At 45.5% G+C, this 19,727-nt stretch overlaps 1 protein-coding gene across 1 annotated transcript; it reads right to left on the bottom strand.

The window, feature by feature from the left end:
- Window positions 1-705: 705 nt before the first annotated feature.
- LOC110502339 (hydroxycarboxylic acid receptor 2) lies at window positions 706-7,667 on the bottom strand. Its single transcript, XM_021580284.2, has 2 exons — window positions 7,099-7,667; window positions 706-3,376 (listed from the first exon to the last, which is right to left on the bottom strand). Exon 2 carries the CDS (start codon window positions 3,275-3,277, stop codon window positions 2,279-2,281), a length of 999 nt encoding a protein of 332 aa, XP_021435959.1. The 5' UTR covers window positions 3,278-3,376; window positions 7,099-7,667; the 3' UTR covers window positions 706-2,278.
- Window positions 7,668-19,727: the final 12,060 nt, after the last annotated feature.

Raw genomic sequence — 19,727 nt, 5'->3', positions numbered from 1 at the left:
TAATAGAACACTTTATTGACCTGAAATGAGTATTGAACGCAGGTAAAACTAAGTATATGTTGTTCTCTAAAGGGCATAAAAGTAACGGATGTCTTAAGCACATGTACTTTGGATGGTTTCCATATTGCTCATGTCCCTGCTTAGAAATATCTGGGCATCTGGATTAGATGAAAAGCTGTTTTTTAAAAAGCATGTTGATGAGTCAGTCAAGAAGCTGAGCATAAAAATGGGCTTCTTCTATCGAAAAAAGGTCCTGCCTCTCGCTAAATAGTAGAAAGGAGATTATTCAGTCGACATTCCCATCGGTCCTAGACTATGGCGACATCACCTGGATGAACGCAGCTGCCACTTCAATAAAGCCATTAGATGCAGTTTATTGTAGCGCACTGCTTTTCATTGCGGGTGACAATTTTAGTGCTCATCACTGCATTCTCTACCAGAAAGTTGGTTGGCCCTCTTTGATGTCATGTAGGTTGATACATTGATCCGAAAATGGTATCACAGTGAAATGTATAACTGTAAATGTTCTACAGTAGTTTTACAGTGCAGTAACACAAGTACTGTAATTCTATTTTCTAACAAACATCCTTGTGTAGGTTTAACATGTTAATATGTTACATTCACTGATAAATTTAACTCCCACTACGATATTTTATGTTGAACAATTCTGCAGTTCTGTGCATGGTGGTCCTCAAGAGCCTTTGATGGTGATCTGGTGGTCCCCGGAAAGGAAACGGTTTATAACCACTGCATTAAAATCCAAGCCTTTGGTTTTTGTGTCTATTAAAGACACACAGACAGTGTGCATGATCACAGTGGATTGTATTTGTTCTCTTATTAAAGAGTTAGACGACAGCCTCCCAAATCCCCTGTATATTAGCTTTGGAGATATTTGAGCAAAAAAAAAATCATCTGTGAGTAATAAAACTTGAGAGAAATACATTTAATACCTCTGTTTGCACTGCCGTGTATCGTCCCAGTAAGCCACATGTCAGAGTCACATGTTGGCACAGCAGTGGTAGCTCAGCGGTAATTACACCTACAGCCATTGATTGAGTTCCCTTGCTGCTACCAGGTGCTGTGCAACAAAGGATGACATGTAGCACTTTTGTGTGGATAATGTGAGTCTTTGAAGAGAAGAGTCTCTCTCCCCCAGCAGCAATCAAGAGTTCCCCTTCATCTGTGGCTTCTGCGGCTTTGACAGGCTTCATCTGTGGCTTCATATGTATTTTACATAACATTCAGGATAATCTTTATTGTCATTTCATTCATCACAAATGAACAAAATATCTAGATTGAAAAATATACACTCAGTGTACAAAACATTAGGAACACCTTCCTAATATTGCGTTGTATCCCTTTTGCCCTCAGAACAGCCTCAACTTGGAGCATGGACTCTACAAGGTGTTGAAAGCGTTCCACAGGGATGCTGGCCCATGTTGACTCCAATACTTCCCTCAGCTGTGTCAAGTTGACTAGATGTCCTTTGGGTGGTGGACAATTCTTGATACACACGGGGAAACTGTTGAGCGTGAAAAACCCAGCAGCGTTGCAGTTCTTGACACACTCAAACCAGTGCGCCTAGCACCTAACACCATACCCCATTCAAAGGCACTTCAATCTATTGTCTTGCCCATTTACCCTCTGAATGGCACACATACCCAATCCATGTCTCAATTGTCTCAAGGCTTAACAATCCTGTCTCAATTGTCTCAAGACGTACAAATCCTGTCTCCTCCCCTTCATTTACACTGATTGAAATTCAGGGATCATAGCTTTCACCTTGATTCACCTGGTAAGTCTATGTAATGGAAAGAACATGTTTTGTACACAGTGTACAGTATACTCTAAGCACAAACATCACATACAAATATATATTTTATAAAGAACTGAGTAACACATACACTTGATTAAACATCTTGCTGTATGAACTGTAAAAATGATGGTGTGTTTGACAGACATATTAGTAAATCAAGACAAAAACATAATGTCATTCTACAACACATCACATGGTTGTGAAAATAATGTCAAATTCAGATGGAATGATTGCATTCTTTTTCCTATCTTTGTTTCACACTAACTGGTATTCAGCCATTTCAAGTACGTATCCCACATAGCTACGAAATGTTTCTGAATATAACATATGGATTGTTAATTACAGCTGTAAAATTCCACTGTCTAGTCTCCATTCAATTCACTGCCATGAGTCTGTTCTCCTTATTAGGACCTTCTAGAAGGTGGGGCCTGTCTCTGGAGGAAAGGGTCAGAGTTGCCTCCCTCACCCATCGCTGGCCATGCTTCCCCGTCGGCTCAGCCTCAACTCCACCAGGCCCATCTTATTGATGGAGCTCTTGAGGGAGTTCTGGAACATGGAGCTGGATAAGCAGTAGATGACCGGGTCCAGGGCGCTGTTAAGGTAGGTGAAGCCAATGGACAGGCTGAAAAGCTGGCCTGCCATTTTGTAGGATTCACAGTCCCAAGGTCTGAACTTCTTGATATAGAGCGAAACCAGGCCTGTGGCGATGCCAGGAAAGAAACACAGCACAAACACAGCCACAATTAGCCCCACCACCCGGATGGCCCGCCGCACCTTCTTCTCTTTGTCCAGCTGCCGTTGGCGCAGGATGCAGGCGATCCTGGCTGAGCAGAACAGCAGGAGCAGCAGGGGCAGGAAGAACTCCCCGATGAACACCATGTAGTGCAGCAGGATCGCCGGGGGAATCACGCTGTAGGTGCTGAAGCTGCGGCACAGGGAGCTGTTGGCATGTTCACTTAGGAGGTTGGTGGCCAGCAGGGGGACCCGCAGGGAGATCACTACCGCCCAGATGCCCCCTGCCACCATTCCCGCCTGGGTAGACGTCATGTGGTTGATGCGGTGGTGCGGATGGACCACCTTGAAGTAGCGGTCGAAGGCCACGCTAGTCATGAAGGCAATGCTTGCCGAACGGTTGACAGCCAGCATGAAGAGGTTGATCCGGCACCAGGCGTCGCCAAACACCCAGTATTCCCCACGGAGCAGGTTGTCAATGCGGAAGGGCAGGCAGATGAGCAGCATGAAGTCAGCCAGGACCAGGTTGAAGAGGAACAGAGTGTTGACCCTCCAGATCTTCAGACGGCAAGTGAAGATCCACAGGGCCACTACGTTGCCTGGCAGGCCCAGTAGGAGCTCTATAATCAGGACAGGAGGCAATATGTCGGCCACCAGATCCTGAGTGGATAGGCACTTGTTCTCTCTGCCAGTAGAGTTATTGTGTGCAACTGTAGCCATTTCAGCCATCTTTGATTGAGTATGATTTAGTTTCCAGGAAACTTTAGATGTTGCCGTTTTTTCACAAAATCCACCTCTTCCTCTTTTCAAAGCATCTCAGGGGAATATCTGTAGAAACAAGGAAAATGTGAGAAAATGAAGTACATTTTTAACTGGGTCATGCTTTCAAGACAGACACACAGACAAATGTATTTTCTAAGAAATGTCTGTTCATTTTTATTTCTTAATTTAACTTTTATTTAACTAGGCAAGTCAGTTAAGAACAAATTCTTCTTTACAAAGACAGCCAAACCCGGCCAAACCCAGGCAAATTGCAGGCAGCCCTATGGGACTCCCAATCACAGCCGATGTGATTCAGCCTGGATTCAAACCAGGGATTGTAGTGTTGCCTCTTGCACTGAGATGCAGTTCCTTAAACCGCAGCGCCATTCGGGGATCCCTTATTTGGTAAAATAAATAAATAAATAATGCATTCCCATGGGAAAGAGCTCAACAAAACTAGCCTGGTTGAGCCGCGACCCACGTGACTACACGAGCTGAAGTAGAGAAGCTGGTGTTAGCAAGACTACAACAAAACACTACTACAGTATTATTCTAAATAGCTTTTTTCCCTCATCAATCTACACACAATGCCCCATAATGACAAAGCAAAAACAGGTTTTTATACATTTTTTGCAAATGTATTTAAAATAAAAAACTGAAATATCATATTTACATAATTGTTCAGACCCTGAGTTGCTGCACAGCTATTTTCAGGTCTCTACAGAGATGTTCGTTCGGGTTCAAGTCTGTACTCTGGCTGGATCACTCAAGGAAATTCAGAGACTTGTCCCGAAGCCACAAACCACAAGTCATTGTCCTGTTGGAAGGTGAATCTTCGCACCAGTCTGAGGTCCTGAGTGCTCTGGATCATCTTTCCCTCAATCCTGTCTAGTTTCCCAGTCCCTGCTGCTAAAAAAACATCCTCACAGCATGATGCTGCCACCCCCATGCTTCACCATAGGGATGGTGCCAGGTTTTCTCCAGACGTGACGCTTGGCATTCAGGCCAAAGAGTTGAATCTTGGTTTCATCAGACTTGAGAATCTTGGTTCTCATGGTCTGAGAGTCCTTTAGGTGCCTTTTGGCAAACACCAGAGGGCTGTCATGTGCCTTTTACTGAGGAGTAGCTGCCATCTGGCCACTCTACCATAAAAGCCTGATTGGTGGAGTGCTGCAGAGATGGTTATCTTTCTTGAAGGTTCCAACACCAAAGATAAACTCTGGAGCTCTGTCAGAGTGACTGTAGGGTTCTTGGTGACCTCCCTGGCCAGCTCTAGGAGTCTTGGTGTTTCCAAACTTCTTCCACTTAAGAATGATGGAGGCAACTGTGTACTTGTGGACCTCCAATGCTGCAGAAATGTTTTGGTACCCCGCAGATCTGTGCGGCGACATAATCCTGTCTCGGAGCTCTACAGACAGTTCCTTCGACCTCATGACTTGGTTTTTGCTCTGACAGGCACTGTCAACTGTAGGACTTTCTATAGACAGGTTTGTTTATTTTAACCAGAAAGCTTGAGCATGTATAACTATTCCCCCCCCCCCCCCCCCCCCCCCCCAAAAGTCAATACTTTGTTGAGTCACCTTTTGCAGCATTTACAGCTGCAAGTCTCTTGGGGTATGTCTCTATAAATGTAAGTAATGTCAATAACAATAGAAAAATCTATATACAGTGTGTGCGAATGGAGTAAGGGGGTAAGGCAATAAATAGGCCATAGTAGCGAAGTAATTACACAAAATTAACACTGGAGTGATAGATGTGCAGATGATGATGTGCAAGTAGAAATACTGGTGTGCAAAATAGCAAAACAAGTAAATAAAAAAAATATGGGGATGAGGTAGGTAGTTGGATGGGCTATTTACAGATAGGCTGTGTACAGCTGCAGCGATCGGTGAGCTGCTCAGATGGCTGATGCTTAAAGTTAGTGAGGGAGATATAAGTCTCCAACTATGGCGATTTTTTCAATTCGTTCCAGTCATTGGCAGCAGAGAACTGGAAGGAAAGGCGGCCAAAGGGGGTTGGCTTTGGGGATGACCAGTGAGATATACTTTGGCGGCCAAAGGAGGTGTTGATTGGGAGAGCTAGCTAAGACAACAACGGTAAGACAATAACAGCTAATCAGCTAAGAAAACAACAGGTAAAATGGCAATGAATGGGCAGAGAGGGTCAGTTAACTACACACAGGGACTGAGTTCGAGGCTGGGGCCAACAGATAAACAAAATATACAAAATGGAGTAGCGTGATTAATGAACAGTCCAGCAGGCTACTACGCTAACAAGAGGGAGACACGGAGTTCTTTAAAATAGCAGGCTGGGGATAGCAGAAGTGTCCTCACCGACGTCCAGCAAAGGCCGATTGAGGACATAACGTATGGAATTACATCGACAGACCAGTCGTGATGGATCGGCAGGGCTCCGTGTCGACAAAGGGTCCAGGCCAATTGGCAAAAGAGGTATTGTAGCTGGAGTAATTTAATTTGCTAGCCGGGAGATGCGCCTGGCTCGAGGCTAACTGGTGCTAGCTTAGGGACAAGGGCATTAGCCACTATAGCCACTCTGTAGCAGCAAGCCAGCTGCGATGATCCGATGCAAAGCTCCAGAGCTTACGGCAGGAATCCGGTGATGTAGTGGCTTCTAGTCGTGTTAGTGAAGAGTACGGGAGGCATCAGCTGTGTAGCTGCTGATAATAATGTTTACATACTGCTTTACTCATCTCATATGTATATACTGTATTCTATTCTACTGTATTTTAGTCAATGCACTCCAACATTGCTTGTCCTAATATTTATATATTTCTTAATTCCATTATTTTACTTTTAGATGTGTTTGTATTGTTGTGAATTGTTAGATACTACTGCACTGTTGGAGCTAGGAACACAAGCATTTCACTAAACACCCGCAATAACATCTGCTAAATATGTGTATGTGACCAAAAACATTTTATTTGATTTAAATAGTGACTTCCCATTTTTCCAATTAAACAATGTTCTGTTTTAAATTCAAATATTACACACCCTTTCACTTCTTTGTATATTCCAGCCTCACTTGCCATGCATTCAGAAACACACAGTGTAGAATTAAACAATGTGTGTTCTAAGCTCAAAATGGACTCCTCCCTTCAGTGCATGCTCACTGGAAATGCTTGCTACGTTTGCTTGTAAACACTGTATTTCTCATGAACAGCTGATGAATTTGCCTTTTGATGTAGAATAAGCCTTTGATGAGAAACATGACACAGACATGAGAAACAACATTTAGAAACAACATACAGTTATATATATTGTTACGTTCCCCACAAGGAAAACCTAAAATGTCGCTCAAACAGAAGGGGAAACTGACAGAGTCGCTGACCAACAACCAAAATGAAACAGGTGGGGCTTTAAGCAGGGTTCTGAAAGACATTGGATCCTAAAAGACACCCATCATGAGCGGCCACTACATTTGCCCAAGAAGAGGCAAAAAAAAAAAATAAACACAACAAACTTAAAGACAGGAATCAAACCAACAAGTTGGAGCAAAACAAAATCTGAGGAAATCAGATAAAGGATTTGTTTGTCTAGAAATCAAAATAGGGAGAGCCAACTAAAGGTCAACTAAAGACAACTGCTAGCTAATATTGCAAGTTATAGCATTGTAATAGTGTATGAGTCAGTTGTCTAAGGAGGACATTAAACTCAACCATCTAGTTACCGGTCGTGTCGTGGCATCCCTTTCACCCACACACCTCACAAGTGTAATCACAACAATGTTATAACATTTTAACATGTTTAGAATATGTATCCACTACTCACCAGTTGAGGCATGCATTTGGGGTCAGTGTGACAACAATTGGGTTTGAAAGGCAGTCTATGCTCCCCTCAACATATTTTATCTCCTCTCTTGTGTGTCTCCACTGTTCAGGCGTTTCTGTTGGTTTCAAGAGGAACTTATTTAGATTGACTTTGAGAATGACTTCCTCTGAGGACTGGCCAGAGCCAGTGTGACATCACAGTCAGCAAGATCTCTGAGGTAATTCAGGAAGTTTTGCAATCAACCTTCATTTCAATGTCCTCTTCCTACACCGCTTTATCTTTGTCATTGTTTTGACATGCAACTGCTTGTTCACAGCAATAGGGGATTTTGTTCCAAATACCAGTGAATCATGATATAGACGTAATATGAGATACGAGAAGGTGAAATGTGCTGGCCTTATAAGAAGAAAACTAGGCATACATCTGGGGGACGACTTTTTGCTGAGGCACACAGTTCCGCTTTTACCCAAGAGTCATCAAATCAAATCAAATCAAACTTGATTTGTCACATGCGCCGAATACAACAACTGTAGACCTTACCGTGAAATGCTTACTTACAAGCCTTTAATCAACAGTGCAGTTCAATAAGAGTTAAGAAAATATTTACCAAATGAAGTAAAAAAATAAAAAAAATAACATAATAACATAACAATAACGAGGCTATATACATGGGGTACCAGTACTAAGTCAGTGTGCAGGGGTACAGGTTAGTTGAGGTAATTTGTACATGTAGGTAGGGATGAAGTGACTATAAATAGATAATAAACAGCGAGTAGCAGCAGTGTACAAAACAATGTAAATAGTCCGGTGGCCATTTGATTAATTGTTCAAGCAGTCTTATGGCTTGGGGGTAGAAGCTGTTGAGGAACCTTTTGGTCCTTGACTTGGCGCTCCGGTACTGCTTGACTTGCGATAGCAGAGAAAACAGACTTGGGTGACTGGAGTCTCTCACAATTTTATAGGCTTTCCTCTGACACCGCCTATTATATAGTTTGTGGATGGCAGGAAGCTTGGCCCCAATGATGTATTGGGCCGTATGCACTACCCTCTGTAGCGCCTTACGGTCAGATGCCGAGCAGTTGCCATACCAGGTGGTCACGCAACTGGTCAGGATGCCCTCGATGGTGCAGCTGTAGAACTTTTTGAGGAACTGGGGATCCATGCCAAATCTTGAGGTCTCCTGAGGGGAAAAAGGTTTTGTCGTGCCCTCTTCACGACTGTCTTGGTATGTTTGGACCATGATAGTTTGTTGGTGATGTGGACACCAAGGAACTTGAAACTTTCGACCCGCTCCACTACAGCCCCTTCGATGTTAATGGGAGCCTGTTCAGCCCGCCTTTTCCTGATCAGCTCCTTTGTCTTGCTCACATTGAGGGAGAGGTTGTTGTCCTGAGACCAAACTGCGAGTTCTCTGATCTCCTCCCTATAGGCTGTCTCAGCATTGTCTGTGATCAGGCCTACCACTGTTTCATTGTCAGCAAACTGGTGAACCTGTCAAAATGACATTTGTAATATTGCATAACTAAATGGTTAGTAGGTTTTACAAATAATTGGTCCAGTAGCCGAGCTGTAAATGAAAATGAAAATATGCGTAAAGAACCATATCAAATCCATCCTACTTGGACATGGTAATGAATCATAATGGCAACAGATTATTAAGAAAGAAGCATAAATGTAACAGAGATTAATAGAGTTGTCTCCTGATATGCACTGGCATGCGTCTACCATGACTATGTGCACTAACCCAGACCATACAGATATATGGAGAAGTCAAGAAAATGTATTTTGTGAAAATGATTAACTGCTCTGTGTTGCATAATACCATAACTGTCCACATCACTAAGGAATTAACATGGTCCACACACACCCACACAGTTGTAAAGAGGGCACGACAGCGCTTCTTCCCCCTCAGGTGGCTGAAAAGATTTTGGGATGGGCCCTCAGATCGTTCTACAGCTGCACCATTGAAAGCATCTTGGCTGGCTTCATCACTGCTTGGTACGGCAACTACAAGGCATTTAACCACAAGGCGCTACAGAGAGTGGTGAGTATGCCCCAGTACATCACTGGGGCCAAGCTCCCTGCTATCCAGGACCTCTATCAAATCAAATCAAATGTAATTTGTCACGTGCGCTGAATACAACAGTTGTAGATCTTACAGTGAGATACTTACTTACAAGCCCTAACCAACAATGAAAAAGTATGTATTTAAATAAAAACAAATAACAATAACAATTAAAAGTAACAAATAATTAAAGAGCAGCAGTAAAATAGCAATAGCGATTCTATGTACAGGGGGTACCAGTACAGAGTCAATGTGCAGGGGCACAAGTTTGTCGAGGTAATTGATGTAATATGTACATGTTTTTAAAGTTATTAAAGTGACTATACATAGATAATAACAGAGAGTAGCAGCAGTGTAAAGAGGGCGGAATGCAAATATTCTGGGTAGTCATTTGATTAGATGTGCAGGAGTCTTATGGCTTGGGGGTAGAAGTGTTACGGTGAGTGAATGAGGACCCAAAAGCGAATTAACTTAAACAGAGCTTCTTTAATAACCAAACATAGGTAGGCTCAGATAGACCGGCAGATTCCGACAGGACAAGACAAGGTTACAGCAAACATGACGACAGTCTGGTTCAGGCATGAAACACAACAAACAAGAATCCGACAAGGACAGGAACAAAAACAGAGAGAGATATAGGGGACTAATCAGAGGGAAAAAGGGAACAGGTGGGAAAAGGGGTGACGAGGTGGTTAGGAGGAGACAAGGCACAGCTGGGGGAAAGAGGGGGAGAAAAGGTAACCTAACAACGACCAGCAGAGGGAGACAGGGTGAAGGGAAAGGACAGAGACAAGACACAACATGACAGTACATGACAGTACCCCCCCACTCACCGAGCGCCTCCTGGCGCACTCGAGGAGGAAACCTGGCGGCAACGGAGGAAATCCTCGATCAGCGCACGGTCCAGCACGTCCCGAGAGGGAACCCAACTCCTCTCCTCAGGACCGTACCCCTCCCAATCTACGAGGTACTGGTGACCACGGCCCCGAGGAAAATTCTACGGACCCTGTAGATGGGTGCGCCCTCGACAAGGATGGGGGGGGGGGGGGGAAGACGAGCGGGGGCGCGAAGGACGGGCTTGATGCAGGAGACATGGAAGACCGGGTGGAAGCGACGAAGGTATCGCGGAAGAAGAAGTCGAACTGCGACAGGATTAATGACCCGAGAAATACGGAACGGACCAATGAACCGCGGGGTCAACTTGCGAGAAGCCGTCTTAAGGGGAAGGTTCTGAGTGGAGAGCCAAACTCTCTGACCGCGACAATATCTAGGACTCTTAGTTCTACGCTTATTAGCAGCCCTCACAGTCTGCGTCCTATAACGGCAAAGTGCAGACCTGACCCTCTTCCAGGTGCGCTCGCAACGTTGGACAAAAGCCTGAGCGGAGGGGACGCTGGACTCGGCGAACTGAGATGAGAACAGCGGAGGCTGGTACCCGAGGCTACTCTGAAAAGGAGATAGCCCGGTCGCAGACGAAGGAAGCGAGTTGTGGGCGTATTCTGCCCAGGGGAGCTGTTCTGACCAAGACGCAGGGTTACGAAAAGAAAGACTGCGTAAGATGCGACCAATAGTCTGATTGGCCCGTTCTGCTTGACCGTTAGACTGGGGGTGAAAGCCGGAAGAGAGACTGACGGAAGCCCCAATCAAACGGCAAAACTCCCTCCAAAATTGAGACGTGAATTGCGGACCTCTGTCCGAAACGACGTCTGACGGAAGGCCATGAATTCTGAAAACATTCTCGATGATGATTTGTGCCGTCTCTTTAGCAGAAGGAAGCTTAGCAAGGGGAATGAAATGAGCCGCCTTAGAGAACCTATCGACAACCGTAAGAATAACAGTCTTCCCCGCTGACGAAGGCAGTCCGGTGACAAAATCTAAGGCGATGTGAGACCACGGTCGAGAGGGAATAGGAAGCGGCCTGAGACGGCCGGCAGGAGGAGAGTTACCGGACTTAGTCTGCGCGCAGACCGAACAAGCAGCCACGAAACGACGCGTGTCATGCTCCCGGGTGGGCCACCAAAAACGCTGGCGAATGGAAGCAAGCGTACCCCGAACGCCAGGGTGGCCGGCTAACTTGGCAGAGTGAGCCCACTGAAGAACGGCCAGACGAGTAGGAACGGGAACGAAAAGAAGGTTCCTAGGACAAGCGCGCGGCGACGGAGTGTGAGTGAGCGCTTGTTTTACCTGCCTCTCAATTCCCCAGACAGTCAACCCGACAACACGCCCCTCAGGGAGAATCCCCTCGGGGTCAGTGGAGGCTACTGAAGAACTGAAGAGACGAGACAAAGCATCAGGCTTGGTGTTCTTAGAGCCCGGACGATAAGAAATCACGAACTCGAAACGAGCGAAAAACAGCGCCCAACGCGCCTGACGCGCATTAAGTCGTTTGGCAGAACGGATGTACTCAAGGTTCCTATGGTCAGTCCAAACGACAAAAGGAACGGTCGCCCCCTCCAACCACTGTCGCCATTCGCCTAGGGCTAACCGGATGGCGAGCAGTTCGCGGTTACCCACATCATAGTTACGTTCCGACGGCGACAGGCGATGAGAAAAATACGCGCATGGGTGGACCTTGTCGTCAGAGAGGGAGCGCTGAGAAAGAATGGCTCCCACGCCCACCTCTGACGCGTCAACCTCGACAACGAACTGTCTAGAGACGTCAGGTGTAACAAGGATAGGAGCGGATGTAAAACGATTCTTGAGGAGATCAAAAGCTCCCTGGGCGGAAACGGACCACTTAAAGCACGTCTTGACAGAAGTAAGGGCTGTGAGAGGAGCTGCCACCTGACCGAAATTACGGATGAAACGACGATAGAAGTTCGCGAAGCCGAGAAAGCGCTGCAGCTCGACGCGTGACTTAGGGACGGGCCAATCAATGACAGCTTGGACCTTAGCGGGATCCATCTTAATGCCTTCAGCGGAAATAACAGAACCGAGAAATGTGACGGAGGAGGCATGAAAAGTGCACTTCTCAGCCTTCACAAAAAGACAATTCTCTAAAAGGCGCTGGAGGACACGTCGAACGTGCTGAACATGAATCTGGAGTGACGGTGAAAAAATCAGGATATCGTCAAGGTAAACGAAAACAAAGATGTTCAGCATGTCTCTCAGGACATCATTGACTAATGCCTGAAAGACAGCTGGAGCGTTAGCGAGGCCGAAAGGAAGAACCCGGTATTCAAAGTGCCCTAACGGAGTGTTAAACGCCGTCTTCCACTCGTCCCCCTCCCTGATGCGCACGAGATGGTAAGCGTTACGAAGGTCCAACTTAGTAAAAAACCTGGCTCCCTGCAGGATCTCGAAGGCTGAAGACATAAGAGGAAGCGGATAACGATTCTTCACTGTTATGTCATTCAGCCCTCGATAATCTATGCAGGGGCGCAGAGACCCGTCCTTCTTCTTGACAAAAAAAAACCCCGCTCCGGCGGGAGAGGAGGAGGGGACTATGGTACCGGCGTCAAGAGCTACAGACAAATAATCTTCGAGAGCCTTACGTTCGGGAGCCGACAGAGAGTATAGTCTACCCCGGGGGGGGGTGGTTCCCGGAAGGAGATCAATACTACAATCATACGACCGGTGTGGAGGAAGAGAGGTGGCCCTGGACCGACTGAACACCGTGCGCAGATCGTGATATTCCTCCAGCACCCCTGTCAAATCACCAGGCTCCTCCTGTGAAGAAGAGACAGAGGAAACAGGAGGGATAGCAGACATTAAACATTTCACATGACAAGAGACGTTCCAGGAGAGGATAGAATTACTAGACCAATTAATGGAAGGATTATGACAAACTAGCCAGGGATGGCCCAAAACAACAGGTGTAAAAGGTGAACGAAAAATTAAAAAAGAAATGGTTTCACTATGATTACCAGAAACAGTGAGGGTTAAAGGTAGCGTCTCACGCTGAATCCTGGGGAGAGGACTACCATCCAGGGCGAACAAGGCCGTGGGCTCCTTTAACTGTCTGAGAGGAATGTCATGTTCCCGAGCCCAGGTCTCGTCCATAAAACAGCCCTCCGCCCCAGAGTCTATTAAGGCACTGCAGGAAGCTGACGAACCGGTCCAGCGTAGATGGACCGACAAGGTAGTGCAGGATCTTGAAGGAGAGACAGGAGTAGTAGCGCTCACCAGTAGCCCTCCGCTTACTGACGAGCTCTGGCCTTTTACTGGACATGAAGTGACAAAATGACCAGCGGAACCGCAATAGAGACAGAGGCGGTTGGTGATTCTCCGTTCCCTCTCCTTAGTCGAGATGCGGATACCTCCCAGCTGCATGGGCTCAGCACCCGAGCCGGCAGAGGAAGATGGTAGTGATGCGGAGAGGGGGGCGACGGAGAGCGCGAGCTCCTTTCCACGAGCTCGGTGACGAAGATCAACCCGTCGCTCAATGCGAATAGCGAGTTCAATCAAGGAATCCACGCTGGAAGGAACCTCCCGGGAGAGAATCTCATCCTTTACCTCTGCGCGGAGACCCTCCAGAAGACGAGCGAGCAAGGCCGGCTCGTTCCAGCCACTGGAGACAGCAAGAGTGCGAAACTCAATAGAGTAGTCTGTTATGGATCGATTGCCTTGACATAGGGAAGACAGGGCCCTGGAAGCCTCCTCCCCAAAAACAGATCGATCAAAAACCCGTATCATCTCCTCCTTAAAGTCCTGATACTGGTTAGTACACTCAGCCCTTGCCTCCCAGATTGCCGTGCCCCACTCACGAGCCCGTCCAATAAGGAGAGATATGACGTAGGCGACACGAGCAGTGCTCCTGGAGTAAGTGTTGGGCTGGAGAGAAAACACAATATCACACTGGGTGAGGAACGAGCGGCATTCAGTGGGCTCCCCAGAGTAACACGGCGGGTTATTGATTCTGGGCTCCGGAGATTCGAAAGCCCTGGAAGTGGCCGGTGGATCGAGGCGGAGATGGTGAACCTGTTCTGTGAGGTTGGAGACTTGGGTGGCCAGGGTCTCAACGGCATGTCGAGCAGCAGACACTTCCTGCTCGTGTCTGCCTAGCATCGCTCCCTGGATCCCGACGGCTGAGTGGAGAGGATCCGAAGTCGCTGGGTCCATTCTTGGTCGGATTCTTCTGTTACGGTGAGTGAATGAGGACCCAAAAGCGAATTAACTTAAACAGAGCTTCTTTAATAACCATAACCACATAGGTAGGCTCAGATAGACCGGCAGATTCCGACAGGACAAGACAAGGTTACAGCAAACATGACGACAGTCTGGTTCAGGCATGAAACACAACAAACAAGAATCCGACAAGGACAGGAACAAAAACAGAGAGAGATATAGGGGACTAATCAGAGGGAAAAAGGGAACAGGTGGGAAAAGGGGTGACGAGGTGGTTAGGAGGAGACAAGGCACAGCTGGGGGAAAGAGGGGGAGAAAAGGTAACCTAACAACGACCAGCAGAGGGAGACAGGGTGAAGGGAAAGGACAGAGACAAGACACAACATGACAGTACATGACAAGAAGCTGTTTAGAAGCCTCTTGGACCTAGACTTGGCGCTCCGGTACCGCTTGCCATGTGGTAGCAGATAGAACAATCTATGACTAGGGTGGCTGGAGTCTTTGACAATTTTTAGGGCCTTCCTCTGACACCGCCTGGTATAGAGGTCCTGGATGGCAGGAAGCTTGGCCCAGTGATGTACTGGGCCGTATGCACTACCCTCTATAGTGCCTTGCGGTCGGAGGCCGAGCAGTTGTCATACCAGGCAGTGTCAGAGGGATGCCCAAAATATTGTCAATTTACTCCAGCCATCCAAGCCATAGACTGTTCTCTCTGATACCGCACAGCAAGAGGTACTAGTAAGTCTGTAACCAACAAGACACTGAACAGCTTCTACCACCAATCAATAAACCAGACTGCTTAATTAATAGCCTATCAAATGGCTTCACAGTCTACCTGCATTGACCCTTTTTGATCTAACTCTCTGGACTGTTCTCACGTTGAACAGTCCAGACTGTTCAAAGGACAGTACCATCAAACCAGACAGGCAAATTCAGGGCAGCTAAGACAACCCAAGTCAAGGACAAATTACCTTAAATATACAGTTTTATATAGAGCCATAGCTGAATGGAATGCTTTACCAATCCATATTTCTCAGGATAAAAAGTAAATCTACCTTCAAGATAGACCTTATGACTGGACAGGAAATAGAAAGCATCAACTGAATTTTAAATGTGTTTCCTGTCAGGTATTTTAATTGTCTGTATTGTCTACTTGTTGAATGTTTGTGAAGTCTTTGTTTGTAATGCCTTGTTAATTGGTGTTGGACCCCAGGAAGATTAGCTAACGTTACGGCGTTAGCTAATGGTGATCCTAATAGAAATGACAAAAATGACAAATCAGTACCATAGACAGCCACATGATATTTAGCAACATTGATTGGAGTAAATAGTTTTTGGTATCTTTAAGTTTTGTTTTCAGTGTATTAAACTCAGCATATATAGCCTTGTTGATTTGATGATGTTTAAATGTTTAAGTTGAAATGGTGCTGGAATGGCGGAGGCAGATCTCCTGTTGTCTTTGGGCTGACTTACGGTTGGTTACTCCATGGTTCTAGTAAACCATGTTTAGTAAACTGTCGAAAACATTAACTTGCTTGACCGTGCTACAGGTTATATAACTATTTGTTAGACACAATATATGCTTTCTGGTTTTGTGATGTATTTTTTACTGGCTTGGCTTCCCCAGAGATTTTACCCAAGCAAAGCTACTGCCTCTATCCCATAATATGCACAGCATACGTAGAAACACAATACACCATGTCATTGACCGCATGCTCACAGATCCCCTTAATTCCAGCGTTTTAAGTAAGCATGGTAATAAACTGTTACTTTAACTCTACCTACATACTCTACCTGTACATATTACCTCAATTACCTCGACCAACCTGTGCCCCCGCACATTGACTCTGTACCGGTACCCCCTTTATAAAACCTCGCTATTGTTATTTTACTGCTGCTCTTTAAGTATTATTCATTTTTACTTAACACTTATTTTTTGTTCAAACTGGTTGGTTAAGGGCTTATAAGTAAGCATTTCACTGTAAGGTTCTACACCTGTTGTATATGGCGCATGTGACAAATACAATTTGGTTTGATTTGAAACTGTCAACATGGTAAGGTTTCAAAAATCGTCCTAAAATGTGATATTTCCACTTTCAAATGTCAGACTTGATTTGCCCTAATGAAAAATGTATCAACCCCTACAATTTTTTTTTAAAGAATCCAGATAATAATTCACGTTTCCTGTTGCTGCATGATTCTTTTCCTGCTGTGAAAGTCAAATGAAGATAACAGATCTGTATCTTACATATATCCGGTTGGGGCTTTACACTCGGGGGTTAACTTGGTCTTAATTAAATTGATATAGTGCAGCATTGCATCAATGTTATATGTGTCACGACTCCCTCCGAAGTTGGCTCCCCCGCCTGTTCGGGTGGTGCTCGGCGGTGGTCGTCACCGGCCTACTAGCCGCCACCGATCCCTTTTTCTTTTTGGTTAGTTTTGTCTCATTAGTTACACCTGCTCTTATTTTGTGTGTGCTTGATTTGCTTCCCTATTTAGCGTATGGAACCCACCCCTTTGTTGTGCGGGATTATTTTGATGTTCACGTTTCTGTCGTTGGTGTTGTTTGTGCTCTGGACCGTGTTACCCGTTGTTTTGGGTTGGTCAGTGTTTTGCGCCCTGCGTGTTTGTGGATTTACTTTTGGTGCCGCATTAAAGTGCATCTTTCCTCTGGACCTCTCTGCTCTCTGCGCCTGATTCCTCTCTACACACCTAGTCAACCGTGACAATATGGAAGATAACAAAAGTCATGCCTCAATGTGGGGTTCACAGTAAGGGAAGTATCACAGGAAGTAAACTGAGTGTACAAAACATTGAGAACACCTTTAATATTGCGTTGCACCCCCACCCCCTTTTGCACTCATTCATTGGGGCATGGACTCTACAAGGTGTCGACAAGCGTTACACAGAGATGCTGGCTCATGTTAACTCCAATGCTTCCCACATTTGTGTAAAGTTGGCTGGATGTTCTTTCTTTTAGTAAAAATTCCCTGTCTTATGTCAGTTAGGATCACCACTTTATTTTAAGAACGTGAAATGTCAGAAAAATAGAGAGAATTATTTATTTCAGCTTTTATTTCTTTCATCACATTCCCAGTGGGTCAGAAGTTTGCATACACTCAATTAGTATTTGGTAGCATTGCCTTTAAATTGTTTAACTTGGGTCAAATGTTTCAGGTAGCCTTCCACAAGCTTCCGACAATAAGTTTAGAGAATGTTTGCCCATTCCTCCTGACAGAGCTGGTGTAACTGAGTCAGGTTTGTAGGCCTCCTTGCTTACACACGCTTGTTCAGTTCTGCCCACACATTTTCTATAGGATTGAGGTCAGGGCTTTGTGATGGCCACTCCAATACCTTGACTTTGTTGTCCTTAAGCCATTTTGCCACGACTTTGGAAGTATGCTTGGGCTCATTGTCCATTTGGAAGACCCATTTGCGACCAATCTTGATGTCCTGAAATGTTGCTTCAATATATCCACATAATTTTCCTCTCTCATGATGCCATCTATTTTGTGAAGTGCACCAGTCCCTCCTGCAGCAAAGCACCTACACAACATGATGCTGCCACCCCCATTCTTCACGGTAGGGATGTTGATTTTCGGCTTGCAAGCCTCCCCTTTCTCCTCCAAACATAATGATGGTCATTATGGCCAAACAGTTCTAATTTTGTTTCATCAGACTAGAGGACATTTCTCCAAACAGTACGATCTTTGTCCCCATGTGCAGTTGCAAACCGTAGTCTGGCTTTTTTTATGACGGTTTTGGAGCAGTGGCTTCTTCCTTGCTGAGTGGCCTTGCAGGTTATGTCGATATAGGACTCGTTTTACTGTGGATATAGATACTTTTGTATCTGTTTCCTCGAGCATCTTCACAAGGTCCTTTGCTGTTGTTCTCAGATAGATGGCATCATGGAAGGTGTTCCTGATTTGATTTGACTCTGTGCACTTATCACACATCATTGACTGTACTGTCCTTTGAACGGTCTGGACAGGTGCTAACATTTTTGATGGTGTGCGACAAGTGTTCATCTTGTCCTCTTGTGACAGAGGCTGATGAGAGTAACCCATCATCCCCTGTCCCCTCAATCCCGCCTCTATGTTTACGCCCTGCACGGCTGCCTGTGTGAGATGGGCTGTACCGCTTTATGTGACTGGTGGAAGACTTAGGACAGGAGGCTGGCAGGACACACCAGCCTTTGGGCCCACCCCATCTATGCCTTGGCCATCTTCTTCATGGAGGGCCAGCATGCCAGGCTGTTGGCCCAGCGCCAACTGTAGCACCAGCTGTAATTTACAAATATATATAGACCGCCACCCCTTGTCTTACCAGAAGCTGCTGTTCAATCTTACCGATACAGTGTATAACCCGCCAGCTGTATGTTATTCATGTCGTCGTTCAGCCACGACTCGGTGAAACATAAGATATTACAGTTTTTATTGTCCCGTTGGTAGGATATACATGCTTGTGGTTCGTCCACTTTATTGTCCAGCGATTGTACGTTGGCCAATAGTACCTACGGCAAGGCAGATTAGCCACTCGTGCCTGCCCTCACAAGGCACCCCGATCACCTTCTGTGATACGTCTGTCTCCTTCTCCTGCGAATGACGGGGATGAGGGCTTGTTCCGGTGTGTCTGGAGTAAATCCCTCTCGTCCGACTCGTTAAAGAAAAATTATTCATCCAGTTCAAGGTGATTAATCGCTGTTCTAGTGTCCAGAAGCTCTTCTCGATCAGAAGACACGGTAGCAGCAACTTTATTTACAAAATAAGCTAAAAACAATGCAAAAAAATGTCAGCCATCCCCTCCGGCGCCATCTTCAGCAGGTGTAAATTTGTCAGTTATTGTGCACTCTGTCACAATCAGAAGAGAGTGCTCTGAAATCGGAGTAGATAGCCAGAGAGAATTTACCATTGTCACAGTGACATCTGGAACAAACATTATTTTGAAATGGTTACTTGCATAGTGGAGTCTTTTGTTAAGACATGTAGCTATCTAGCTAAACAATGAACCATAATCCCAACTCATGACGTTTCTACCGTGCATGAATCAGGTTCAATGTTAGCTAGCTACCTTTTGCCTATAACTAGCAAAGCAAATGTCTCTGAGATACGAATAATATTATTACACATATCATACACGTAACATTAACTAGCGAGCTAGACAGCTAACGTTAGCAGGCTAGATAACACTACACTTTAACTGGAAATGAAATCAACTTTCTGACAAAATTTGAAATGTGTAATATCTGAAAATGTAGCTAGCTAGACTATCTTACCCATATACATGGATGGACGCTTCTCCCTCTCTGTCACGGATGTCATGGTTGCCCTTAGTTTGAAGATATAATCCCCTTAGCTATCGTACTCTAATTCCACTGATTTCAAAACTCGGTCCTCTAGAAAGTGGTGAGCAACACTTATGCAGTTCTACTACAGGATATCTTTAAATAAAAGCTGTGTTAGAATTTACAGATGGCATACACGTTTGTTATTAA

The sequence above is a fragment of the Oncorhynchus mykiss genome, chromosome 23, assembly GCF_013265735.2.
Source record: "Oncorhynchus mykiss isolate Arlee chromosome 23, USDA_OmykA_1.1, whole genome shotgun sequence".
NCBI lineage: Eukaryota > Metazoa > Chordata > Actinopteri > Salmoniformes > Salmonidae > Oncorhynchus > Oncorhynchus mykiss.
The sequence above is the reverse complement of the archived record's forward strand: the minus strand, read 5'-3'. Positions and strand labels throughout refer to the sequence as shown.